The sequence below is a fragment of the Canis lupus genome, chromosome 29 (genome assembly GCF_011100685.1).
Source record: "Canis lupus familiaris isolate Mischka breed German Shepherd chromosome 29, alternate assembly UU_Cfam_GSD_1.0, whole genome shotgun sequence".
Taxonomy (NCBI): Eukaryota; Metazoa; Chordata; class Mammalia; order Carnivora; family Canidae; genus Canis; species Canis lupus.
The window spans coordinates 380,987-405,729 of NC_049250.1; the positions used below are offsets into that span (position 1 = coordinate 380,987).

General features: G+C 37.6%; 1 protein-coding gene across 1 annotated transcript in view; it reads right to left on the minus strand.

Annotated features, from left to right (window-relative positions):
- The window catches only part of PRKDC (protein kinase, DNA-activated, catalytic subunit), a 217,830-nt gene that overhangs the window by 95,423 nt on the left and 97,664 nt on the right, over window positions 1-24,743 (minus strand). The window contains 10 exon segments of the mRNA NM_001006651.2: window positions 3,462-3,593; window positions 4,217-4,368; window positions 7,404-7,547; window positions 15,650-15,769; window positions 15,969-16,103; window positions 18,502-18,650; window positions 19,925-19,997; window positions 21,072-21,137; window positions 21,379-21,547; window positions 22,513-22,691. Of these exon segments, the coding sequence (NP_001006652.2) occupies window positions 3,462-3,593; window positions 4,217-4,368; window positions 7,404-7,547; window positions 15,650-15,769; window positions 15,969-16,103; window positions 18,502-18,650; window positions 19,925-19,997; window positions 21,072-21,137; window positions 21,379-21,547; window positions 22,513-22,691 (1,319 nt within the window).

Sequence of the window (24,743 nt, forward strand, 5' to 3'; positions counted from 1 at the left end):
GGCTACAGGATATCATCAAATGCACAGGTTTCAGACTGGATAAAAAAGCAAGACTCATCTATTTGCTGTCTACAAGAAACTCATTTTAGACCTAAGGACTCCTCCAGCCTGAAAATGAAAGGATGGAGAACCATTTACCATTCAAGTGGACCTCAAAAGAAAGCAGGGGTAGCCATCCTCATATCAGATAAATTAACGTTTATCCCAAAGACTGTAGTAAGAGATGAAGAGGGACACTATATCATACTTAAAGGAACTATCCAACAAGAGGACCTAACAATCATGAATATTTATGCCCCTAATAGGGGAACTGCCAAGTATATCAATCAATTAATAACCAAAATGAGGGGATCCCTGGGTGGCGCAGCAGTTTAGCGCCTGCTTTTGGCCCAGGGCACGATCCTGGAGACCTGGGATTGAATCCCACGTCGGGCTCCCGGTGCATGGAGCCTGCTTCTCCCTCTGCTTGTGTCTCTGCCTCTCTCTGTGTGTGTCTGAATATCATAAATAAAAAATAAAAAAAAAATAAAAATAAATAACCAAAATGAAGACATACCTACCTAGATAATAATACACTAATACTGGCAGACTTCAACACAGCACTTTCTGCAAATGACAGATCTTTTAAGCACAACATCTCCAAAGAAACAAGAGCTTTAAATGATACACTGGACCAGATGGATTTCACAGATATTTACAGAACTTTACATCCAAATGACACTAAATACACATTCTTCTCAAGTGCACATGGAACTTTCTCCAGAATACACCACATACTGGGTCACAAATCAGGTCTTAACCGATACCAAAAGACTGGGATTGTCCCCTGCATATTTTCAGACCATAATGCTTTGAAACTTGAACTCAGTCACAAGAAGAAATTTGGAAGAAATTCAAACACGTGGAGGTTAAAGAGCACCCTACTAAAAGATGAAAGGTTCAACCAGGAAATTAGAGAAGAATTAAAAAGATTCCTGGAAACTAATGAGAATGCAGATACAACCGTTCAAAATCTTTGGGATACAGCAAAAGCAGGCCTGAGAGGGAAATACATCACAATACGAGCATCCCTCAAAAAATTGGGAAAAAACTCAAAAACACAAGCTAACCATGCACCTAAAGGAACTGGAGAAACAACAGCAAATAAAACCTACACGAAGCAGAAGAAGAGAGTTAATAAAGATTTGAGCAGAACTCAGTGAAATAGAGACCAGAAGAACTGTGGAACAGATCAACAAAACCAGGAGCTGGTTCTTTGAAAAAATTAGTAAGATAAATTAACCATTAGCCAGCTTTATTAAAACAAAAGAGAAAAGACTCTAATTAATAAAACCACAAATAAAAATGGAGAGATCACAACCAATACCAAGGAAATACAAATGAATTTAAAACATATTATGACCAAGTTCAAAAAAGGTGTTGCCTGTGTTCTCCTCTAGGATTTTGATGGATTCTTGTCTCATATTTAGACCTTTCATCCATTTTGAGTTTATCTTTGTGTATGGTGTAAGAGCATGGTCTACTTTCATTCTTCTGCACGTGGCTGTCCAATTTTCCCAGCACCATTTACTGAAGAGACTGTCCTTTTTCCAGTGGATAGTCTTTCCTGCTTTGTTGAATATTAGTTGACCATAGAGTTGAGGTCCCATTTCTGCATTCTGTATTCTGTTCCAGTGATCTATGTATCTGTTTTTGTGCCTGTACCACTCTGTCCTGATGATCACAGCTTTGTAGTGCAACTTGAAATCCAGTATTGTGATACCCCTGGCTCTGGTTTTCTTTTTCAATATTCCCCTGGCTATTCGGGGTCTTTTCTGATTCCACACAAATCTTAAGATGATTTGTTCCAACTCTTTGAAGAAAGTCCATGGTATTCTGATAGGGATTGCCATTAAATGTGTAAATTGCCCTGGGTAGCAAAGACATTTTCACAATATTAATTCTGCCAATCCATGAGCATGGAATATTTTTCCATCTCTTTGTGTCTTCCTCATTTTCTTTCAGAAGTGTTCTGTATCTTTAGGGTACAGATCCTTTACCTCTTTGGTTAGGTTTATTCCTAGGTATCTTATGCTTTTGGGTGCAATTGTAAATGGGATTGACTCCTTAATTTCTCTTTCTTCAGTCTCATTGTTAGTGTATAGAAATGCCACTGATTTCTGGGCATTGATTTTGTATACTGCCACACTGCCGAATTGCTGTATGAGTTCTAGCAATCTTGGGGTGGAGTCTTTTGGGTTTTCTATGTACAGTTTCATGTCATCTGCAAAGAGGGAGAGTTTGACCTCTTCTTTGCCAATCTGAATGCCTTTTATTTCTTTTGAACACAGGCTACACCCTTTTTGAACTTGGCCACAGCAACTTCTTGCAAGATACATCTATGAAGGCAAGGAAAACCAAAGCAAAAATGAATTATTGGGACTTAAGATAAAAAGCCTCTGCACAGCAAAAGGAACATTCAACAACACTAAAAGACAACCTACAGAATGGGAGAAGATATTTGCAAATGACATATCAGATAAACGGCTAATATCCAAGATCTATAAAGAACTTATTAAACTCAACAGCAAAGAAACAAACAATCCAATCATGAAATGGGCAAAAGGACATGAACAGAAATTTCACAGAGGAAGACACAGACATGGCCAACAAGCTCATGAGAAAATGTTCTGCATCATTTGCCATCAGGGAAATACAAATCAAAACCACAATGAGATACCACCTCACACCAGTGAGAATGGGGAAAATTAACAAGGCAGGAAACCACAAATGTTGGAGAGGATGCGGAGAAAAGGGAACCCTCCTGCACTGTTGGTGGGAATGTGAACTGGTGCAGCCACTCCAGAAAACTGTGTGGAGGTTCCTCAAAGAGTTAAAAGTAGAACTACCCTATGACCCAGCAACTGTAGTGCTGGAGATTTACCCAAAGATACAGATGCAGTGAAATGGCAGGACACTTGCACCCCAAGGTTTATAGCAGCAACGGCCTCAATAGCCTAAACTGTGGAAGGAGCCTTGGTGTCCATCGAAAGATGAATGGATAAAGAAGATGTGGTCTATGTATATATACAATGGAATATTACTCAGCCATTAGAAATGACAAATACCCACCATTTGCTTCGATGTGGATGGAACTGGAGGGTATTATGCTGAGTGAAGGGAGTCAATCGGAGAAGGACAAACATTACATGGTCTCATTTATTTGGGGAATATAAAAAATAGTGACAGGGAATAAAGGGGAAAGGAGAGAAAATGATGAAATATCAGTGAGGGTGACAGAACACGAGAGACACCTAACTCTGGGAAACGAACAAGGGGTAGTAGCAAGGGAGGTGGGTGGGGGTATAGGGTGACTGGGTGATGGGCACTGAGGGGGGCACTGGATGGGATGAGCACTGGGTGTTATGCTATATGTTGGCAAATCAAACTCCAATAAAAAATATACCAAATAAAATACTCACTTTATTCTCTCTATGCCACATTTTGGGTCATAGGGAGGCAAGTTATTGGCCATTACAATGCCTAATAATTGAATTCCTACTGAATTGTCTTTAGAATTAGGATCTTTACTGGAAAACTTTTCAAATATCAACCTGAAACATAAGAATAAAGAATAAATATAGGTTATAGGTTATCATATAATAAAATAGGCAGCAAGATATACAATTTTCTATGACTAATATTCAGGATAAGAAATACTTTATCTTTCCCCATGTTTAACACCCTTCTTGCAAATACCCTCTTTGTACGCATTCACATTACTCTAGCTGTGCAACACAGACAACACATCTACATTTCTCATGATATAATTATTTCCCCCATTCACCTTTAGTTGATACTGAAACCTTCAGAAAGTTTTAGCTCACCTCAGGCTGTGCTAAAAGGGAAGAAAAATCGTACAGTCTACCCCTGAACTGGAACAGTGAAGAGCAGAGAGCACCCCACATGCCCAGTGTGTGAGAAAAGCACAGGTGAGTTGAAAGATGGAACAGGAGCCACCTAGAGGCAATGACTTGCCCAGAGGTGCTTCTACTGTCAAATTTTGGAGGTTATAGTTTTATTAGCAGCAATATTATACCCTTATAAATGATGTGATTTCAAATTATATTCCTTCTTTTATTATTTCGAGTAATTAAATTTCACTGAAATCACCATTTACATCATGCTACATTTTTAAAACGTCTAAATGATATTGCAAAATCCAGTGAATTTATACCTATAAGGAACAGATAAACAATCCTTCCAGCATTCAACAAGGGTTTTTATAATTTCAAGGTTATGCCTAAACACAGCTCTTTTTTGATGAAAAACATGTTCCATTAGGAAATGAAGCAATCGATTTGCCAACACTTCGTCTTTAGGGACACCCTAAAAAAGTACAGAAATTTATATTAATATGTAGCATTCCATTCTGGAAAAGCATTTTTTTTTTCAATTTAAATTTAGGTAGTGAACACACAATGCAATATTGGTGTGTGGAGTAGAATTCAGTGATTCATCACTTATACAACACCCAATGTTGATCATGAAAGTGCCCTCCTTAATCATCACCATCTAGCCCATCCCTAACCAACCACCCTCCAGCAACCTTCAGTTTCTTCTCTATAAAGTCTCTCATGGCTCATGTTTCCCTCTACTTTTTTTTTCTCCCCATTCACATATGTTCATCTGTTTCGTTTCTTAAATTCTACACACGCATGAGATTATATGGTATTTGTCTATTTCTGACTTATTTCACTTAGCATAATACACTCTAGCTCTATTCCCATCATTGCAAATGGCAAGTTTTCATTCTTTCTGATAGCTGAGTAATAGTCTATTGTATAGATACATCTTTAGCCATTCTTCAGTTGATGGATATTTGGACTGTCTCCATAGTTTGGCTATTGTTGATAATGCTGCTATAAACATTGAGGTGGATGTATCCCTTCAAATCTGTATTTTTGTATCCTTTGAGTAAATACCCAGTAGTGTAATTGCTGGATTGTAGGGTAGTTCTACTTTGAACATTTTTCTGGAACTTCTCTGCTGTTCTCCAGGGTGGCTGCACAGTTTGGATTCCCACCAACACCTTGTTAAGAGCATTTGTTTTTTTCCACATTCTCATCAACATCTGTTGTTTCCTGCCTTGCTCATTTTAGCCATTCTGACTGGTGTGCAATGTTATCTCATTGTGGTTTTGATTTGTATCTTCCTGATGATTAGTGATGTTGAGCATCTTTTTATGTATGTTTTAGCCATCTGGATGTCTTCTTTGGAAAAGCATCTATTCATGTCTTCCGCCCATTTCTTAACTGGGTTATTTGTTTTTGGGTGTTGAGTTTTAGAAGTTCTTTGTAGATTTTAGACATTAGCCTTTCATCAGGTATGTCATTTCAAATATCTTCTCCCATTCTGAAGACTGCCTTTTAGTTTTGTTGATTGTTTCCTTCACTGTGCAGAGCTTTTTATCTTGATGAAGTCCCAATAGTTCATTGCTTTCCTTCCCTTGCCTGTGGTGATATATCTAATAAGTTGCTATGGCTGAGGTCAAAGAGGTGGCTTTGTTCTCCTCTAGGATTTTGATGGTTTCCTATCTCACATTAAAGTCTTTCATCCATTTTGAATTTATTTTTGTCCATGGTGTTAAAAGTGGTCTAGTTTCATTGTTCTACACGTGGCTGTTAGTTTTCCCAACACCATTTGTTGAAGAGACTTTTTTCCATTTGATATTCTTTTCTGTTTATTAGTTGATATTCTGTTTATTAGATTAGTTGACTATAGGAATGAACATCCATTTCTGGGTTCTCTATTCTGTTCCACTGATTTATGTGTCTGGGTTCTTTTGTGCCAGAACCACACTGTCTTGATGATCACAGCTTTGTAATACAGCTTGAAATCAGAACTGTGATGCCTCCAGTTCATTTTTCTTTTTCATAACTACTTTGGCTATTCAGGGTCTTTTGCGGTTCCATAGAAATTTTAGGATTGTTTAGTTCTAGCTCTGTGAAAAATGCTGGTGGTATTTGGATAGGGATTGTATTAAATGTGGAGATTGCGTTGGGTAGTATAGACATTTTAACAATGTTTCTTCTTCTAATTCACGTGCACAGAATGCTAGGAAAAGCATTTTTTAATCCAAAAGTCCATTTATAAAAGAAATCTGTCAGTCTCCTGAGGCTTCTGGCTTTTGATGAAAAGCCTATGCCTGATTTTTCAGTTCCAAGCACAGGTAGTGACAAAGGCTTTACCTGGCAGGCCTCATGGGTGCACTGCCCTCATGCACCAGCCTGGGACACAGCCAGGGCTCTGTAATATCCAAGGAAGTTGCAGTCAGACCCTTAGCCATCCATGACCCCCATCCCAAGTGGTTATGCTCTGTCATATATTTGAATTTCTAATTAATCCACCTGACCCTTTACCAGACCAGACCATGTTGCTATGTTCCATGGGGGAAACAAATGGGGAGTCAATGCTTCCTCTGGCCTTAGCCTCTTGTTTCTACTACCACAATAAATGATTAAAGGTTTCACTTGATTTTCACTTTGACTCACTATTATTTTATGCAGCTATTCTGACACCTAACAGTTCAGCTTTCTCAAGCTCAGCCAAGCACCTGACATTTAACTCAATCTTTCCCAATGGTTCCTGAGTTAAACTATATACTCTCTCAATTCTTTCATTTTATTAGCATAGTACAAATTATTTTATCACACTAAAGCTAAGAAATCTAAATTTGATTTACTCTGAAATCAGACCGGCATATCCAGATATAGGTACACATATGTAAAAATCTTATGTCTGTATATCATGTTTACTGAGGAGTGTTCACAGGATATTACATGAAAACTTTTGTGCTAAAGTTTTTAAGTGATGGGCAAAGCTCTAGCACATATGAATCTAAACTGGAGGAAGCCACAAGACTGCCTGAGTATGACATAGTATCATTCACCTGGTAGTCACCTTCTTATTGGCAATCTCAACCATTAATGAGCCAGAGACAATACTAAGTAGGTAAGCTGGCAAAACAAATGCCAAAAAAAATCCAGGGACTTTAGTTACAGCAGAACTTTTCAGGACCTCATATTCAGGGCCTATACTGACATTTATTTCAAGCTTATTTTTAATATATCAGTTACCTAATTTCCAAGCTCCTAGCAAGTAAAAACAAGAAACAAAACAAACACCTGATAGCTTAAAAATAAACACAAAGTCAGAGGAATTATCAAAAGCAGACACAAAAGAAAACAAATAGACTAGCATTATGAGACTAGCATTATGAGGCCACTTAGTACAGCAATATGACAATGCTAAAAATGTTAACTCTTTTCATTAAAAGGAGCTTGGATTATTTGTCATAAATTCTGGTATGATATCAGCAAGAGACTAATATAGTACGGCATAAAAGATGTATCCATTCTTACCACAGGAGTAGCTAATCCTGTCCATGAAAGAACAGTAACCACTATCTCAACCACCATATAGTGAATTCCTTCTCCTCCATTATTTTCAGAAACCACCAGCTGCAGTAAGGGGCTTAGCCAGTACTTCGCATAAGGGCGAAAGACCTACAAGAAAATTTAAAAGTCAAATATCAAAAAATGGTTTCGAATCACCAAAATGTTAATTCAAGAACGTATCCTGCATCAGCTAAAATTTAATATTAGCATTTGACCTAAATCTAAAGCAGACGTAAATTCCAGCAATTACTCTGCTTAATCAGATTCTCTGTTGAACTCTAGCCTCATGGGTTCCTAAAACCACAATTTGAGGGAAATGGATTATTGATCTTTTCTTCATTGAAAACATGATATAACTATGATCTTAGTAATCAAAAGGAAATATTCTCTATATCAATCTTGTCCCACCTGAATAATATGCAGCTCTAGAGAATTCCGTTATTATATGCAAATGCATAGAGCATATGACAAATAAGAACATAAAAATTAGGTAGGTGCATGTGGCTAATTTTTTCTCATTTTTCTTGTATTACAGAAATCACAGTGTTATAGACTTCATCTGCCCAAGATCTATAAAATCTAAATAAAATGTATCCATATGCTAAGGTCCACTAGTTTATTTTAAAAATGTCAAGAGAATGCCATTTTGATTCAAAGGAACTAAAGTAAAATTCAAGCTACCTATCTTCTTAACCTTTGCCACTTCGTTTTCATTAAATATGCTTCCTCAGAGTTTCTCTCACAACTTAAATCCATATGCTCTCAAATCTTGTTTATGCACACCATAAGTAAAAAAAAGTCTGCACTCTCCATGTATGTCTGTTGATTTATAAATAACAAATATAAACTTCTTGATTATTAAATTATAGACAGTCCCTGACTTACCAGGACTAAGTTAAATCTTAAGATTTTTGGACTTCATGATGCTAAGAAAAGCAATATGCTTTCCGTAGAAATTGTACTTTGGATTTGTATCTTTTCCTGAGCTTGCAAACGATGTGTAGGATGATACTCCTGGGATGCTGCACAGAGGCAAGCAGCACTCACAGCTCCCCAGTAGCTATGCTATCACAAGGGTAAACAAATGATATACTTAAAACCATTCTGCACCCGTACATCTATTCTGGTTTTCACTTTCAGTACAGCATTCAATCAATTACATGGGATATTCAGCACCTTATTATAAAATAGGCTTTCTGTTAGATTTTGCCCAACTATGGGCTGACATATGTCCTCTGAGCATGTTTTTTTTTTTTTTTTCCTCTGAGCATGTTTAAGGTAGGTGAAGTTCAGCTATGATGTTTGGCAAACTAAGTGTACTACATGTATTTTTTTAAGTTATTTATTTATTTATTCATTCATTCATTCATTCATGATAGACACAGAGAGAGAGAGGGGGGCAGAGACACAGGCAGAGGAAGAAGCAGGTTCCATGTTGGGAGCCCAAAGTGGGACTCCATCCTGGGACTCCAAGACTGCGCCCTGGGCCAAAGGCAGGCACTAAACTTGAGCCACCCAGGGATCCCCTATGTATTTTCAACTTATGATGGGTTTATTGGGATGTAACCTCATCATAAGTCAAGGAAGATCTGCAAAATCAATAAATTTAAGAGTTGAAATTTTAACCCAAACCCAAGACTCCATTAATAAAGAACACTAAAGGCCAATATATCCCTGAGGAACATGGGTATAAAAGTTCTCAAAAAGATACTACCAAATTGAACAGTAGGTTAAAAAAAAAGAATAATTCACCACGATCATGTGGGATTTGCTTCTGGGCTGCAAGGTGTTTCAATATGAGCAAGTCAATCAACGTGATATGATAATAAAAGGAAGAATACAATCATATGAGGCTTTCAACAAATGCAGAAAAAGCATTTGAAAAGCACAACATCCATTAATGATAAAAACCCTCAACAAAGTAGGACTAGACAAAACATATATCAATATCATAAAGGACATCTACAAAAAACCCACAGCTAATATTATCCTCAATGGGGAAAAATGAGAGCTTTTCATCTATGATCAGGAACACGACAGAGATGTCCACTTCCACCACTGTCATTTAACACCATACTGGAAGTCCTAGCCACAGCAATCGGACAACAAAAAGAAATAAAAGGCATCCAAATTGGCAAGGAAGAAGTCAAACTTTCACTATTGCAGATGATGTCATATTCTATGTAGAAAACCTGAAAAAGTCCACCAAAACACTGCCAGAACTAATACACAAATTCAGCAAATTCACAGAATACAAAATCAACATACAGAAATCTGCATTTCTCTACACTGATAATGAAGCAGCAGAAAGAGAAATCAAGGGCAGCCCCGGTGGCGCAGTGGTTTAGCACCGCCTGCAGCCCAGGGCGTGATCTGGAGACCCTGGATCGAGTCCCATGTCAGGCTCTCTGCATGGAGCCTGCTTCTCCCTCTGCCTGTGTCTCTGCCTTTCTCTCTCTCTCTCTCTCTCTCTCCCTCTCTCTGCATCTCTATGAATAAATAAATAAAATCTTTAAAAAAAAAAAAAAAGAAAGAGAAATCAAGAAATTAATCCATTTACAATTACACCAAAAACCATAAGATATCTAGGAATAAATCTAACCAAAGAGGTTAAAGATCTGTACTCTGAGAACTATAGAACACTTAAGACAGAAATTGAAGAGAACACAGAGAAATGGAAAGACACTCCATTATCACATATTGGAAGAACAAATATTATTAAAATGTCTATACTACCCAAAGCAATCTATACATTCAATGCAATCTCTTTCAAAATACCACAAGCATTTTTCACAGAACTACAACAAACAATTCTAAAATTTATATGGAATCACAAAAGACACTGAATAACCAAAAGCATGCTGAAAAAAAGAAAACCAAAGCTAGAGGCATCATAATTCCTGACTTTAACAATCTATATTGTAAAGCTGTGACCATCAAAACAGCATGGTACTGGCATAAAAACAGACACATAGATCAATGAAACAGAACAGAGAAACCAGAAATGACCCTCAATCCTATAGCCAACTAATCTTTGACAAAGCAGGAAAGAATATTCAGTGGGAAAGAGAATGTTCAACAAGTGGTGTGGGGAAAACTAGACAGTAACATGCAGAAGAATGAAACTAGACCAATTCCTAACACCATACACAAAAATAAATTCGAAATCGATGCAAGACCTAAATGTGAGACAGAAATCCATCAAAATCCTACAGAAGTACACAGGCAGTAACATCTATGACATATCAACTTCTCCGTAGATATGTCTCCTGAAGCAGGGAAATAAAAGAAAATGAACTATTAGGAATTTGTCAAGATAAGAAGCTTTTGCACAGCAAAGTAAACAATCAACAAACTAAAAGGCAACCTACAGAATGGGAAAAGATATTTGCAAATGGTTTATCTAATAAAGGGCTAGTATCCAAAATATATAAAGAACTTATAAAACTCATAACCAATAAACAAATAGTCCAGTTAAAAAATGTGCAGAAAACATGAATATACAGTTTTCCAAAGAAAGACATCCAGATGGGTAACAGACACATGAAAAGAAGCTCGACATCACTCATCATCAGGGATACAAAATCATAACCACAATGACATACCACTTCACACCTGTCAGAATGGCTAAAATTAACAAGATGGGACACAAATGCTGGTGAGGATGCAGAAAATGGATGCTGCATTTTGTCAAATGGTTTTTCTACATCTATCAAAAGGACATAGGGTTCTTGTCCTTTCTTTTATTAATGTGGTGTATCACCTTCATTGAACTGAGGAATGTCAACTACCCCTGCAGCCCAGGAATAAAGACTACCTAGTCATGGTGAATATCCTGTTAATGTACCTTAGGATCTTATTAGTATCTTGGTGAGAATTTTGGCATCAACATTCAGCAGAGATACTGGTCTGTAATTCTCCTTTTCAGTGGGGGTTTTTGCCTTGTTTGATGACGGCCTCATAGAATGAGTATGGAAGTTTTCCTTCCATTTCCGTTTCTGGGAACAGTTTCAGATATTTGGTAGAATTTCACTGGGAGACCATCTGTCCCTGGACTCCTGCTGTTGGGAGATTCTGGATTACTAATTCAATTTCTTTGCTGATTATGGGTCTGTTCAGGTTTTCTATTCCTTCTTGTTTCAGTTGGCATAGTTTTATGTTTCTAGGAATGATTCTATTTCTTCCAGATTGCCTTGCTGGCATATAATTATTCATAATATTCTCTAATTGTTTGCATTTCTTCAGTGTTGGTTGTGATCTCTCCTCTTTTGTTCATGATTTTATTGATCTGGATCTTTTTCTTCCCTTTTTTTTTTTGATAAGTCTGGTTAGGAGTTTATCAAAATTATTAATTATATCAAGGAACCAGCTCCTCAGTTCATTGTACTGTTCTGATTGCTTTTCATTTGTTTTGATTTCTGTATCATTGATTTCTGCTCTAATTTTTATTATTTCTCTTTTCCGGTTAGATTTCGGCTTTATTTGCTGTTCTTCTTCCAGCTCTTTTAGGTATAAGGTTAAGTTGTGCTTTTGAGACTTGTTTCTTGAGGAAGGCCTCTATTGCTACATACTTCTATCTTAGGATCATGTTTACTGTATCTCAAAAATTCTAAACTGTCATGATTTTATTTTCATTTGTTTCCATGAATTTTTTTAAATTCTTTATTTCCTGGTTGACCCATTCATTCTTTAGTAAGATGCTCTTGGGATGACTGGGTGGCTCAGTGGTTGAGCATCTACCTTTAGCTCAGGACGTGATCCTGGATCCTGGGATCGAGTCCCACATCAGGCTCCCTCTGCCTGTGTCTCTGCCTCTCTCTGTTTCTCATGAATAAATGAATATATTAATTAATTAATTAATTAATTATTGTTTAAAAAGGTAGAATGCTCTTTAATCTGCATGTTTTTGTGGTCCTTCCAACATTTTTCTTGTGGTTGACTTCAAGTTTTATAGTACTGTGGTCTGAAAATATGCATGGTATTATCTCAATTTTTTTTGTAGTGGTTGAGACCTGATTTGTGACCCAGTTTGCGATCTATTCTAGAGAATGTTCCACGTGCACTGGAGAAGAATATATATTCTGCTGCTTTAGGATGAAATGACCTGAATGTATCTGTAAACGCCATCTGGTCCAGTGTGTCTGTCATTCAAAGCCTTTGTTTCCTTGTTGATTAGCTGCTTAGATTATCTGTCCATTGCTGTGAGTAGGGTGTTAAATTCCCCTACTATTATTGTAGTATTATCAATGAGTTTCTATAATTTTGTTATTAATTGGTTTATATATTTGGCTGCTCCCAAGTTAGGAACATAAATATTTATAATTGTCAGATCTTCTTGCTATACAGACCTTTTAATTATAAGACAGTGTCCTTCATCTCTTAGTAGTCTTTGATCTATATGTCAGATTTAAGAATGGCTATTCTAGCTTTCTTCTGATGTACCCTGGCAAGATAAATGGTTCCCTACCCCCTCACTTTCAATCTAGAGGTGTCTTTGGGTCTAAAATGAGTCTGTGGTGGACAGTATATTGATGGGTCTTTTTTTTTTTAATCCATTCTGATACCCTATGCATTTTGATTGTAACATTTAGTCCATTTACATTCAGAGTAATTCTGGAAAGATACGAATCTAGTGCCATTGCGTTACCTGTAGGTCACTGTTCCAAAGACCTTTCTGGTCTTTGTTACTTTTGGGTTCTCTCTTCCCTCAAAGGATCCCCGTTAATATTTCTTTCACAGCTCGTTTAGTGTTCACAAATTCCTTTAGTTCTTGTTTGTCCTGGAAACCGTTTACCTCTCCTATTCTGAATGACAGCCTTGCTGGATTTCTTTTCTGCATATTTTTTCCCACTTAGCGTGTTAAATATACCATGCCAGTTCTTTTTGGCTTCCCTGATCTGTGGACAGGTCTGCTCCCAGCCTTATGTGTCTACCCTTATATGTTAAGGACTTTTTATTCTATGCTACTTTCAAGATTTTTTGTTTTTTTTGTTTTTTTTTAGATTTTATTTATTTGAGAGGAGAGCAAGTGAGTGAGCAAGAGCACCAGCCAAGGCAGAGGGAAAGGGAGAAGCAGACTGCTGACTGAGCAGGGAGCCTGACGTAGGGCTCAATCCCAGGACCCTGGGATCACGGGCCTGAGCCAAAGGCAGATGCTTAACGAACTGAGTCACCCAGGCACCTTGATTTTCCTTTTATCTTTATAATTTGCAAGGGTCACCATAATATGTTGAGGTGTTGATCTGGTTTTGTTGATTTTGAGGGGGGTTCTCTGTGCTTTGTGGACTGGAATGCCTGTTTCCTTCCCCAGATTAGGGAAGTTCTTAGCTATACTTCCTTCAAATAAACCTTATCCCCCTTTCTTCTCATCTTCTGGGACTCCTATAATATGGATATTACTTTGCTTTATGGAATCACTGAATTCCCTCAGTTATCTTCTTGATCTGGTATGTTTCTTTCCCTCTTCTTTTCAGCTTTCTTATTTTCCATCATTTTATCTTCTGTATCACTCACTGGTTCACTCTTCGGCTTCATTCATCCTCATTTTTTAGACTCCATTTCGGACTGCATCTTGGTTATAGCTTTTTAAAATTTTGGCCTGACTAAACTTTAGTTCTTTTATCTCTACAGTAAGAGATTCTCTAGGTTTTTTTCCTTTTTTCTCTCTCTAGGGTTTTCTAATGCTTTTTCAGGCCCACTTAGTATCTTTATATTCGTTGTTTTGTTTTAATATTATTTTTTTATTCGTTGTTTTAAATTCTAGTTCATACATCTTAGTTATATCCATATTGATGAAATCCATGGCAGTAAATACTATCTTCTGTTCTTTCTTTTTGGGTGAATTTATTCATCTTGTTATTTTGTTCAGAAAGAAAAGAATAAAGAAAGAAAAAAAACAGTAACAATGACAACAGAAAAAAACAACAAAACAAAACTAGATCCTGATTGTGTTTTGATCTTCTTGTTAAAAGAAATTAGATCCCAAAGTAAGAAAGAAAAATATATATATATATGCAATTATAAAATAAAATACAGTGAAAGGAAATGAAAAATAAGATATACATGTAAAGTATATACGTAGATAAAAATTTTATAGGAATAAGAAATTAAATGAAAAAAATTAAAAATAACAAAAAGAAATACTAAAAGACTAAGGAATAAAAAGAGAATGGTATATAGTGTTTTCCCCTAGAGCTGAAGTCTTGTAGCCCTCTATCATCAGCAAACTTGGTGAGAGTGAGTTATTTGCAAGCCTTCTGGTGAGGGGCCTGTTGCACTGATTCTCAGGCGCACCTGCTCTCATGGAAATGCATCTCCAGTGAGCAAAGGCAGAGCTTGGTGTTAGCAGCTCCGGACTCCACTAAGTGGCGCTGTTTTGCTCCCTGAAGGCTTTCAGCTCAGATGGGCAGAATGAACATGGTGGTGCTCCCCACTCCCCACTCTTCAGGGAGCCCTCACAGAAGAGCCATCACTCTTGTCTCCCCAGTTTCCATGAGAACTGTGTTCACTCAGCCGGTGACTATGCCCTTTCATCTCAGGCATACGACTGAGTTTCAAACCAAATTTTAGGGACTCCTGTGGGGTGGACCCATGCTATTCTTCCTACGGGAGTGTAAGGGTGTCAGCCCATTTCTACCTTTTGCTAGACCCCTCCCAGGAAAGTGGTAGCACGATCACTGCGCAGTTTATGGCAACACAGAGCACAGAGCCAGAACCTAGACTGAGTGTTCTCAGCCCGCTTCTCTGCTCCTATGCTTGGGGGCTCCACCACACTTAGGCACCAGATGTTCTTCTTGCGACCCCAGGGATCCTAAGATTATGCTGTCACACCTGCGATTCTGCCCTGCTTCAGCACCCAAGCTACTTTAAGTTATGAACATCCCCCACTTAGCAGACTTCTAAAAGTCCTGATTTTGCACTCCACTAATTATATTCTGCAGTAGCCTCCTTAAGCAGGCTCCCTCCCCCAGCTGTATCCTCTGCTATGCCACAAATGGATTCAAGTCTCTGCACCTCCTACCTTCCAAACGGTGGTCAGTGGTCGCTCTTCTGGTAAATTTGTGGCATTTGTTTTCTCAGACCTCTGACTGACTTCAGAATGATTTGCTAACTTTCTAGTTGCATCAGAGGGATAAGACAAACTTAGGGTCCCCCTATTTCTCTGCCATCTTACCAACTGCAAAGAATTTTTAAGGAAATAAATTACTTACTTCTTCTGTATTAATAACAAGCTTAGCTAAGAAGAGACGGATATTTAATGATACCGATGGATTTCCTAGTTTGTCATGAAGAAATTTCATCCAAGGAGGAAGATTTCTTGGTACTGAACCCTGAAATGATACATTCAAGATTACATTAAAAAGTGGAATGAAATAACTTCACATTTTGATATTATGAGATGACAAAGTAAGACATGAACAAAAAAATCATGTTTATTAGATACAGAATTTGGTATTTGATATTAAGTGTTTATTCTTACTATGATACTAATAAACAGAATTAAATGAGACAAGATTAGCAGATACAAACCTCATCTTTAGATAGTATCTGATTTCTCTGCATGTGCTTAATCAGGGCTGTCATGGTTGCCATACATTCGTGTTGATTGAGCTCATCCATCTCTAACTCTAGGACAGCATCTTGGACCATGGGGTCTTTATGCTCCTAGGAAAAGGGAAGAATCTGATGATGAAGAGTACACTGCTAAAATTTCAGTGTATCTGATATTCTGACTTTTGAGACAGTATCATAAAAGACATACTTAGGTAACAATGATATATTAGTAATAATATTGAATACACTTGTTAGGTTTTCTTATTAAACAACTAAAAATAACCCAGGACTTCATGTCTTCCTTACATTCTAGATACAGATTTCCTCTCTGATCTCTTATACGCATGGTGACTCCCTTCAGCGTCACATTCAGATCACAGCATCAATGCCACACATGCTGCTTTGTACAGACAGCAAGATCTTTACAAATGTTTGTCTTGGGAGGCCCCAGAACTCTCAACTCCTTAAGAACAATAATTCTTATTGGACACATTATGGAGGAAGTGGAGCTACTGAAGTTAAACTATAAGATAAATTTTTACCTATATTTTTTTTCTCAGTAAACTGAAAAAGAGTTTTTCTCTGAAAAAATTCTGTAAAGTCCTTGTCTTGAAATTTTAATCAATAAAAGAACAAAACTTTTAAACCATTGTTGGCCCTAAAATTCTCAGAAATCACAGCAGAGGTAATCATTTTATAAGTGTAATGCTAAATTGAGGTTTTACATACCTGTACAGTAAATTTTACACACACACAAAAAGTGAAACTATTTATCTGGATATTTCCAAGCACAGATCACTTCCAGGAAAGAAAGATTTGAGAGATGCTAAGAAGTTTTTGTACAGTTAAAATTAAAATTAAGCATGGGGAAATTCAGTGCTTGCAGAGACTGAATAGAAAGAGGAATAAAAATGGCCCTAGACACTTGACGGGATGAGCACTGGGTGTTATTCTGTATGTTGGCAAATTGAACACCAATAAAAAATAAATTTATTATTAAAAAAAAAATGTCCCTAGATAGTTCAGTAATTCATTCTTCTCTGGCAGCAGGAGCTATCTAAGAACATCACTTCCCAGGCTGCACAGTATTTGTAAAAGTACTCCTCTTGTAACCCGTGCCCATGGTCTCTTTCTTCCCAAAGATAATGGAAATTTCCATAAATTGGAGGTTTAGAAATGATAGAAAGTGGTGTTATGTTGTAGTAAGAGAAGTGCTAAATGAGCACTCAAATAGTAAATTTCATACACAATCAGGGTTATATCATACACAATCAGGGTTACAAGAAATAAGAAAAAAAACAATGAGCCATAAAAAAAAAAAAAGAAAAATCAGAGTAACGGTGATGACCCATTTTCCAGATACCTGGTAAGGTGTCAAAGGAATTAATTACAGTATCTGACTGCAATCAGTTCTACTCAATATGTTTTTCAGTCAAAATTACTGCATGTCAAGATGCTGCTCACAAAGACTGGATAGATCTGAAACCAGAGAGTCAAGTCACGCAATCAAATTGAAGGCATTAGGACTGAACCCAAGATGCCTCAATGGAAATGGCCTATTCACAAAGGAGGAGTCTCACTAGACAATGTAGTCATAACAGAACGAAATCGTACTCTTTTATTGCCCAGTACAGGTGTATGACACAATCTGGATGAAAGAATTAATGAATGGGCTCCTCTTGAAGTATTCAATACAAAGGAAGAAGCCAATCCTACGGGCAACATCTTTATGTTGTACTTTTACAGTCCAACTCAACTTCAAAAACACTGCACTGCTCAAGCCCTTCTCAGGCAAAAAGCCAACGGGCAGGCCAAAGTGGGGCAAGAACTGCCTAACAGTACCCGGAAGTAGAGACAGAGAGAGTGGGGTGCCCACCTATTCTTCAGGACCTACACCAGGAGAGCTTCAGAGGGGTTAAGGGAAAGAAGAAGTGAGTCAGTGCATTTCAAAGAAACCAAAGGGAAAAACTTGAATGAACCCTAGATGGGAAACAGATGTTCCATGGAGCTCATGGTTTTCCATATGTGTACACATTTGTGTCCCTATGTAAGTGCATAGGTATGTGTCTACAGTTTCCTATCTCTGTTCATGAGGTTAAGCTATCATTTGTGAACCAGATGCATTCAGTCATTTCAGTTTGATAACATCTAATATTTGAACAACTTCTTCATCTTCTGCAGAGGATAATGCAATAGTCATATCAGCATGGCATCTGAGTCTCTATGACTGTTATCTCTCTCACTGGAAACCTTTATATGCAGTTATGATTTCAAACACTAATTTCATGGAGACTGACTAAGGTGAATCAGCCCTTGAAGAGAGCCTTCTTTCCTATACTGGTGAACTCCAATTGCTGAGCCTATACAAAGGAAGGCTAAGAGATCCTAGAAAATTCTCCACACACTATCCTCTGAGGACTACCCACAGAGAACTGGCTTCCACTAACAATGACACCTCTCTTCCTTTACAAATGCCAATAATATTTTTTAATATATGAAATGTGATCACCCGTCTCCGAAAATGACCATGGGTAGATTTAGGGTCTTGGGAACTGTATGAATAGCTCTGAACGCCAGTTGAGAAATCAAATTGACTCATTTCCTCACTCAGGCTGCTGTCTGCCAAATATGACAAGGAAGACAGATAATGAGGGCCATCTGAAATATAAAGAGAATACATTTATTCAAATTGGTGAAAAAATGTATTTCTCTAAGCTCAAACGATATTAAAATTAAAAGTGTTTTTTTTTAATAAAATTAAAAGTGTTAACTAAAGTTTTCATCAATCCTGTGATTCTCAACAGACTGACTAGATTAACAAAGCAAAAGAAATGGGGAAAGATCTCCTTTTGTTTTTGTCATTATTGAGCAGTTATTTTCTACTGTCATGGATAGAGACATTAAGGTAAACTATATATTATTTTTGGATATATTAACAAAATTTTCTTGCATTAAATTTTTGATGGGGTATATTTTGTATATAAAGTCTAGGGGCGCTTGGGTGGCTCAGTCAGTTCAGCATCTCCCTTCGGCTCAGGTCATGATCCCACAATCCTGGGATAGAGCTCTGCACTGGGCTCCCTGCTCAGTGCAGAGTCTGCTTGCTTCTCCCTCTCCTCTGCTGCTCCCCCTGCTTATGTTCTCTTGTTGTGTCAAATAAATAAATAAAAACCTTAATAAAAAAGTCTAACAGAAACATGGGGAAAGATACTACTGAAAAACAAGTAATCTACACATAAGACTGGTCCCAATTTTATCCTCAAAAAAAAACCAAAAAGCTATGAAGAAAAATTAACCAAAAAACTAAAACAAGGAGCATGGGGAGCAAAAGAGGGTTAATTTTGAATAGGGAAGCCAGGGAGAACTTCCTTCAAAGGTTGGCATTAAACAAAAGTTGATATCTGGGACCAAGATTATTCTAGGCGGAGGAGACATCACGTAAAAATGCCCAGGAGCCAAATGAGCCCTGTGCCTACAAGCACAGCCAGGGGACAGTGCCGTTGGGGCAGAGTCGCAGGGGGGAGCCAGGCAGGGCAAGGGGACTTAGGCAGCTCTGTTCTCAGGGAGGTGGGAATTGATGGGAGGTCTGAAACAGATGAGTGGCAGCATGGGTCTTTTATTTCAACACTGATTTCTGAATGCATTTAAGCAAACGACATAATGCATAAGCAAAAAATAGCTATCAACCAATCTTGCACTTTTAGAAAAAGCATACCATTTCTTCTTAGCCCTCTTTGCCCATTCTGAGGTCCTTCTATGAAGCTAAAGTTTAGCTAACTGCATTTCTTTCAAAATAGAATTCTATTTGCCACTTAAAGCTTTTTGAACTCCAATTCAATGTTTTTTGGATATTTAAAAATTTTTTTATTCACATAACAAATATCATTGGTTACATAACAAATTAGAATCTTATCATTTTGAAAATATCCCACCTGAATCCCCATTTACTGCTTCCCTGGCTTCTTTCCTAATTTCAATGTACTTTTTCTTTCTTTCCATAGGAACCTGTTAAGCAAAACAAATATACAATTTAAAACTTTTTAGAATCATGATCACACATTTTCTATTTTAATAGCAATTCGACCAAAAAAACTAAATTTTGAACAAGACTTTTATCAAATATAAAATCACTAAATATATCCACAAAGACAGGTGAGTGCCCTTAAGAAATGCTTTTCCCACAGAACCCCACTGAGGCACATGTTTCCCCTCTGGGCTCTGGCACCTAATGTGGGTAAAGCTCTGGCAGCCACATGCCCAGATTATCAATAGACTATACCTGACCTATAAGCCTCAGTTTCCTGAACTATACAGTTATGGTATAACACAGCACCTTACAATGCTATTGTAAAGTTTAGAAGTAACATACAGCAACTGTCTGAATGATATTATATTTTTTTTATTTTTAGTTCTTTGAACATACACCTTGAAAAAAGTTCCTAGTCTTGTCCCAAAAGGGAACAAGGCAGGTAGCAACCACTTATGTGAACTCATGAACCCCTGAGACCTGATAAGGTCAGCAGCCACGCATGCTAATATGAGTGACAGCTCCTGACCTATACCATGGTGTACAAGCCCTGGCACTCTACCCAATTCCCATCTCCAGTGGGCTGTGAAAGGCTGCACCTACAATCTCCCACCAATTGCTGAGGCTGGCATGTCAAACTTAGCTTGGCTAAAATTAAGCTTGTCACATTTGCCACAGCAAGTTTCCCAACTATTACCATGACTTCTGCTCAGACAACTCCCATTATCCTGCCAAATTACCCAAGCAGGGCCACAGCATTATAATGCTATATCTGGATAGATCTCAATTTCACTGACCAGAGGAATTTACTCAGCAAACAACTTCTGGGATATGTTCTAACAGCATCTTTTATTGCCATTTTCTATCTTTCACTAGTTAAGAGAGGGAAAAATCAAGTTATGATCATTTTTCTATAGTTGCCTGCAATTGTACCAGATATTATAGTTCAAATTGAATACTAGGAATTTCACATGTTTAACATAATATGTTTTTTCTATAAGCATCTGATAAATTTTTCAAACTCAGGAACACCAATAAAAAATTTCACTCACCTCAACTTCTATAGGAAAAGTATAGCAGCGTTTCAGGTCAATCAGATTTTCCAAAATAAGCAAGTTCTGTAAATCCAAAGAGTCATAGAAAAAATATCTGAATAGTGGAGAACCTTATTGCTGATGCTACTATACTTAATAACTCATGGTGAAGCACTTTAGCTTTATATATGCAGAACTACAAGAACTACATCCTCAATATTCTGAGGATGTGCAAATTATGGGCAAATTATGATATAATTTTAATTTAGATAATTAACTTGAAATCCTGCACTGATGGCAACTGGAAGTTTTATGAAAAGTCTACCTTTTCAGGTTTTTCACTAAACAGAAAACCTTGGTAAAATTTTAATTCAGTGAAGACACAGCAGATAACAGAAATGGCACAGTTGTATGCAGCACAATGGTAAAGTCTTCTCCTCTCCAGCAACTGATTCTCACCCGCCATGTTCTCTGTAAATGCATCATAGCACAATCTGTAGAATAGATGCAGGTTAAAAATTAATTCATATAACAGGGAAATTGAAGCATAAGCCCAACAATGCCAGACAACAGAATCTGAATTCAGTTTAGCCTTCTCTGAGTGTCACGTTTGTGTCTGGCATAATACTAGGTACTGGAAATAAAAGGCAACTTAAAAAAAAAAAAAAAAAGAAAGACAACTTAAGTCACGGAACCCACGCACATCTCAAGGTAAAGGTGGGGTCCAGGGATTTCACCACACTGTGGTACGCACAGCAACAGCAACCAGCCCAGTAAATTAAGAGATGGAAGCAAGGAGGATCAACAGTAAGCCAGGCACAGGAGCCAGCAACGGTTTAAAGAAAAAATATGAACCGTATTTTGAATTCTAAGTCAAAGGGGAAATGTATGTAAGGATTATGAACAGAGAGAAGAGTGTTACTTATAGTGAGGGATAAGCCACATGGTGTGTTCAGAAGATGTGGTGGGAAGCAGCAGTGGCTGGCAGTGAGCAAAAGGTGTAGAGGGGGGTGCATTCTTAAAAGAGCTCGCCTGCCATGCTAAGGAGCTAAGAGTTCATTCTGCAGGATGGGGTCTCCAAACTGCCCAGGTGACCAACTACTGTTGAAAACAGTTTTATCAGCACACAATCTATTCCTTTAATTTCAAATGGCGGTCAGGAAAATATATAAATCCCTTTATATTGTAAATCACACCACTAAAAATATATCAAGCTATTAAGGAGTGGGGGAATGGGAGGAAAAAAAACAATTCGAGTTTTATTCCTTATAAAAGATGAGTATAGGATAAAACATGCTACCCAATAACCTGCTAAATTGAAGTCTAAGTAGTTTGTACATAAAAAGAAAATTATAAAAACTCATACTTAAACATTTATTCACATTATATACAAGCATAATGATACATGCATCAAAAATATTAACCAATCAAACAAACCAAAAGTTGACTAAAACCTTACTTAATAAGTGTCTTTGTAAGTTCATTTCCTTCTGTAATACATGAGCCGTGGAAAACTTGATTAATTTTAGATTCCTTTGAGTGAACATCATCTTTTGAAAGACGAGAATACATCACATCTAGCATCTTATAAAACCCCATCTTCTTGGTGATTTGAGTATCAAAAGTAGATTCATTTAGCTAAGGAAAGGTAACAAATGATTATCTTTGGTCTAATCAAATATGAAAAATTATTTATTGAATATATCAAATACTCAAATACATATATTTAATATTCAATGCTTTTTACATATAACATAATTTTAACATGGCTGTTGAATCACTTCAATAGGAGACCACCCAAGGTCAGAAACATAGATCTAAATACTGATGTGTTATACTGAGTGTAGCAGGAAGTAATGCACAACGTCCAAATAGTGACCTTAGAATGTGAATATAGGGCTTTTGCACAAAATCTTATCAAAGACATGACCAATAGCAGGTGAAACTTCAAAGTAATAAAAAACAAAATTTTCAAGTACTTACAGAATTTTCTAAAGATATCCACATCCTAATCCCTGGAACCTGTGAATACACTCTCATAAGGCAAAAAAGGACTTTGTGAATGTGATTAAGTTAAGGATCTTAAGATAGGGAGACAATTCTGGGTTTTCATTCAGCCACAGATGAAACCATATGTAACCTTACAAGAGGAAAGAGAGAGAAATGAGACATACAGGAAAAGGCTATGTGATGACGGAATTAGGGGCCAGAATGATGCAGCCACATATTGAGGAATGCCAGCAGCTACCAGAAGCTGGAAGAGGCAAGGAGCGGATACTCAGGGCTGCTGGGACAACTGTGGTCATGACAACATCACAAATTCAGCTCAGTGAAACTAATTAGACTTCTGGCCTCCAAAACTGGGAGAGAATAAAATTCTGTTGTTTTGAGCCACCAAGCTGACAGTAATTTGTTACTGAAAATTTAGAAAACTAATACACATTTTGGTATCAAGAGTTGGACCTGCTCTAACACATGGATGATGGGTAAAGGCTGAAAGAAATTTGCCATGCATGACGGAAAAAGCCAACTGCCTATAGAGACTGCTGGCAGAAATAATCAACACTGAAGGCATTGCTGGTGAGAGCTCAGAAGGAAGTAAAAAGCTTGACAGAAAAAGCTAAAATTGTCTTACAGAACTTCTCAATCATCATAAACACACTTGTGGTAGAAATATGGACATTAAAGTAGTTGCTAGTGAGGTCTCAAAAGGAAATAAGGAACATACTTTTGGAAACTGGAGGAAAGAGGATCCTTGTTATACAGTGGCAAGAAAACTTGGCTGAGAAAGTGTTCTACAGTTATATACACAGCAGAACTTGTAAGCCATGCACTTGAATATTTAGCTGAAAAAATTTCCAAGCAAATTTGTTGAAGGTGCTGGCTGCTTTCTTCTTTGCTGCTTATAATACATGTGAGGTGCAAGAGACAAATTGAATTAAAAACTACTAAGCAGGGGGATCCCTGGGTGGCACAGCTGTTTGGCGCCTGCCATTGGCCCAGGGCGCGATCCTGGAGACCCGGGATCGAATCCCACATCGGGCTCCTGGTGCATGGAGCCTGCTTCTCCCTCTGCCTGTGTCTCTGCCTCTTTCTCTCTCTCTGTGACTATCATAAAAAAAAAAAAAAAAAAAAAAAAACTACTAAGCAGGGAGGGCAGCCCACGTGGCTCAGTGATTTAGCGCCGCCTTCAGCCCAGGGCCTGATCCTGGAGACCTGGGATGGAGTCCCACATCAGGCTCCCTGTGTGGAGCCTGCTTCTCCCTCTGCCTGTGTCTCTGCCTCTCTGTCTCTGTTTCTCATGAATAAATAAATAAAATCTTAAAAAAAAAAAAAAAAACTACTAAGCAATAAGAACCAAAACTTGATTTGAGAAATTCTCAGCTTACCCAGATTGTGAAAGATGCTAACATTAGGAAATTCACTGTTAGAAAAGTGGCTTGGGAGAGAAGAACAAGGGTGTGGCTGGACATTCTTGAGCCAGTACTGAAGAAATTAGCATGGGACTCCTGGATGCCCTCATCCATTTCAATAGAACCAAGAACAGAGATGTAATTATCCAACAAAGACCTGTGAAGGACTCTCATCTAATGGAGTAAACCACCAAGACACACACAGGAGAGCTATGAGTTGTTGAGAATGTCATACCCGAGGAAACACCACCAGCTTAGACTGAAGCAGACAGAGACA